The sequence below is a fragment of the Nothobranchius furzeri genome, chromosome 5, assembly GCF_043380555.1.
Source record: "Nothobranchius furzeri strain GRZ-AD chromosome 5, NfurGRZ-RIMD1, whole genome shotgun sequence".
Taxonomy (NCBI): Eukaryota; Metazoa; Chordata; class Actinopteri; order Cyprinodontiformes; family Nothobranchiidae; genus Nothobranchius; species Nothobranchius furzeri.
In genome coordinates this window covers 63,141,828-63,144,910 of record NC_091745.1, presented here as the reverse complement: position 1 = coordinate 63,144,910, position 3,083 = coordinate 63,141,828, and the positions used below count along the sequence as shown (strand labels likewise).

General features: G+C 44.0%; 1 protein-coding gene across 1 annotated transcript in view; it reads right to left on the bottom strand.

Annotated features, from left to right (window-relative positions):
* Positions 1-1,738: 1,738 nt before the first annotated feature.
* The window catches only part of LOC129163489 (m-AAA protease-interacting protein 1, mitochondrial), a 2,751-nt gene continuing 1,406 nt past the window's right edge, over positions 1,739-3,083 (bottom strand). The window contains exons 3-5 of the mRNA XM_054741250.2: positions 2,181-2,250; positions 1,973-2,101; positions 1,739-1,896 (exon numbers count right to left, since the gene is read on the bottom strand). Of these exons, the coding sequence (XP_054597225.2) occupies positions 1,739-1,896; positions 1,973-2,101; positions 2,181-2,250 (357 nt within the window). The remainder of the gene's footprint in view (positions 1,897-1,972; positions 2,102-2,180; positions 2,251-3,083) is intronic.

Here is a 3,083-nt window from a genome sequence, read left to right as displayed (position 1 = left end):
ACTGTGAAACCCCTCACTCGAGTTTTAAGCCATTTTTGTCTGCTGGAGTGGTGTCTCTGTTAGGAAGCCATATTGGCCAGGATGTAGATCATTTTAAGAGATACCGGTGCTGCTCAAACCCTGATGAAACTGAATGTGCTACCGTTTTCCGTAACCAGTCGAGCTGTGTTGTTGCGGGGTGTTGACTTGGGCTCTGTTCCAGCGGAGGTTCGTTATATTCACCTCTCCTGCCCTTTGAGTACTGGTGACCTAAAGGTAGCCATTTTAGAGAAGCTACCGATCCAGGGAGTAGACATGATTTTGGGAAACAACGCTGCTGGTGGATTAGTTTTGCCTCCTCCTGAGTCCATCTCTCGTCCGGAAACCTGTGCCGACTCAGATTTACCGCCTGTTTGTGTCATAACCCATGCTGAGTGTAAGAAAAGCTCAAAGTCCCTTGGTGGTTCAGTGTCCCCACTGCTAGCTGATGACGTCACCTGACCAGATCCGGCTGTAAAAATGCCTGATCTGGCCTCTAGAGGTCCTCGTGTGGTTTTGCATATTTCTCATAAATCGTTGGCTGATGTTCAGAAAACAAATCTACGTTTGACGTCCCATTTTGCTCGAGGGAACCTTCTCTGTTGTGGCTCAACCTCTGAAAACCGTGTTGAGTCCTCGCTTTCATTTATCATGGGGCCCAGTGATATCAAACCGCTTTGTGTCTCTGCTAATCCTCATTGGTTGTGCTCCCGTTCTAGTTGCTCCAAATCTCTCGATTTTACAGTCGATCTACGTTCCTACCCTGACCTATGGTCATGAGCTTTGGGTAGTGACCTAACGAGATTGCGGATACAAGCGGCCGAAATGAGTTTCCTCCTCAGAGTGGCTGGGCTCTCCCTTAGAGATTGGGTGAGATGCTCGGTCATCTGGGAGGGGCTCAGAGTAGATTCGCTGCTCCTCCACATCGAGAGGAGCCGTTGGAGATGGCTCGGGCATCTGGTCAGGATGCCTCCTGGACGCCTCCCTGGTGAGGTTTTCTGGGCACGTCCAAGCGGGAGGAGACCTAAAGGTAGACCCAGGACACGTTGGAAGGATTACGTCTCTCACCTGGCCAGGGAACGCCTTGGGATTCCCCCGGAGGAGCTGGCCCAAGTGGCTGGGGAGAGGAAAGTCTGGGCCTCTCAACTTAGGCTACTGCTCCCACGACCCGACTCCGGATAAGCAGATGAAAATGGATGGGTGGATGGATGGATGTGCTTATAAATGCTCGAAATAATATTTTCACTTAATTTCCTCAAACATTCAAGCACTTTCAAAGCCTTGAAAAAACCCACAATGGAATTGAAACATTTTAAAGGATTTCAAGTACCTGTAAGAATCTGTAAAATAAGTGAAAATCTGCTAAAATCCACAGAAAAGCGTTGAAATACCTGCAATTTAAAAGATTAAAGTGTGGCTGATTGAGAGGAAATTATCTGAAGATTAAGAGCAGATTAAAACTTTTGCTCAGCAGTGGAATACTCTGAAAACCATCAGCTGTGGAAAAAAACAGACACTGAGATTTTTCCAGTTCATAATTATTTCTCTGAGTAAATGTTTGTTCTTTTTGTCGTTCAAACGTCTCTATAGGGAGAAATAAAGTAAACAAACCTTTTGGCACACAACAGTTGAGCTAATTAACAATCAGAAAGTTGATCTGAGCAAAGAGCCGGCAGACGCAGCTCAGACTCTTTGTAAACAACAGAAAAAGACTCAAACTTCAGGATCCGTACTCATAAACAGCAGTGGCAACTTTCCTCTGTAGGCTGCCATCTTCACTGGAGGACACTTTGAAGATCTTAGTTCCTTCTGGGTCCTCTGGTCCTTCGTGTGACGACAAGAACCAGAACCTCACGAGGATGGAGCAGAACTTTCTACCTGCAGAAGGAGTCGAGGGTGACTGAGCAGCAGAGATCTTAGCTTCATTTAACCTTAACGAGCATCAGAAAATCACCATTCTGATCATAAACAACAGAAATATCTATTGGCAGCATGAATAGCAAATCGTCTATATTGACAGCAAGCTGCTTCCTCTGAGCATCACTCAAAGACCGACACCTCTTTTCCACATGTTCACGCATTTGGTGGAAGAAAATCAACCCAGTTTTAGAAGCAGACAGTAAATATTTCCTGTAAAAAAATTGATTTAGTTTGCGTTACCTCATCAGACACGAGCCCTTTCAGCTCATGGTACCTCCCACAGGACATCTTCCAGGAGATCTGGACCAAAGCCTGTGGTGGACGAGGACGGCACACTAGTGTCAGACAAGGATAACTCGAGTAAACACCCCAAAATATATATAATCCCTCACATCAGGACTGTTTGATTTTAGACGCACTGGAGGGTCTTCATACAGAAATGGCCTTTAAAGTCAAAGTTTAGACAGGATCTATTTGATGGCTCCAGCAAATGGTCTGGAGAGCAGCAGCAGAGCAGCCCCAGACTATCACACTACCGCCACCATGTCTGATTGGTGCTAGGAAGTTTTAGTTTGACTCCAGAAGAGACAGGACACACCGTCCAGAAAGTTCTGCGTCTGTCTCATCAGCCCACTTCCCCTCAAGTCTCTGGGATCATTGTGGGATGTTTTTTGGGGAAATGAGAGTCGGGTCTTTGTGTTTTTGGTCAACAGAAGTTTTGGTCTTGGAAATCTCTCAAAGGAGCCATATTTGATGACACCTCCCCCTATGGGTGAATCATGACCTCTGACCCTATGAAAGCACATAGCAGATGTCAATTATATATATATATATATATATATATATATATATATTATTGGATTCTCATAAAATGGAGCAGGATGTGTTTCTAGATACGTTATGCTTTCTATTGTCAGTGCATTTTGTATTTAGACGTGTTTTTAGACATTTGTTTGCTCATCTGATATCTTTTGAGAGACAGAATGTTAAAATCACCAGTTTTTCGATTAAATCAATAATAATCAAAAACTAGAGCTAATTTCCAACAGGAGGTGATCTAACATCAAAATATCCCAAATGGTGTATTTTATGGTCAGGTGCAGGTTTACAACTTTATTGATAAAATATTAAATATTAAATTTTTG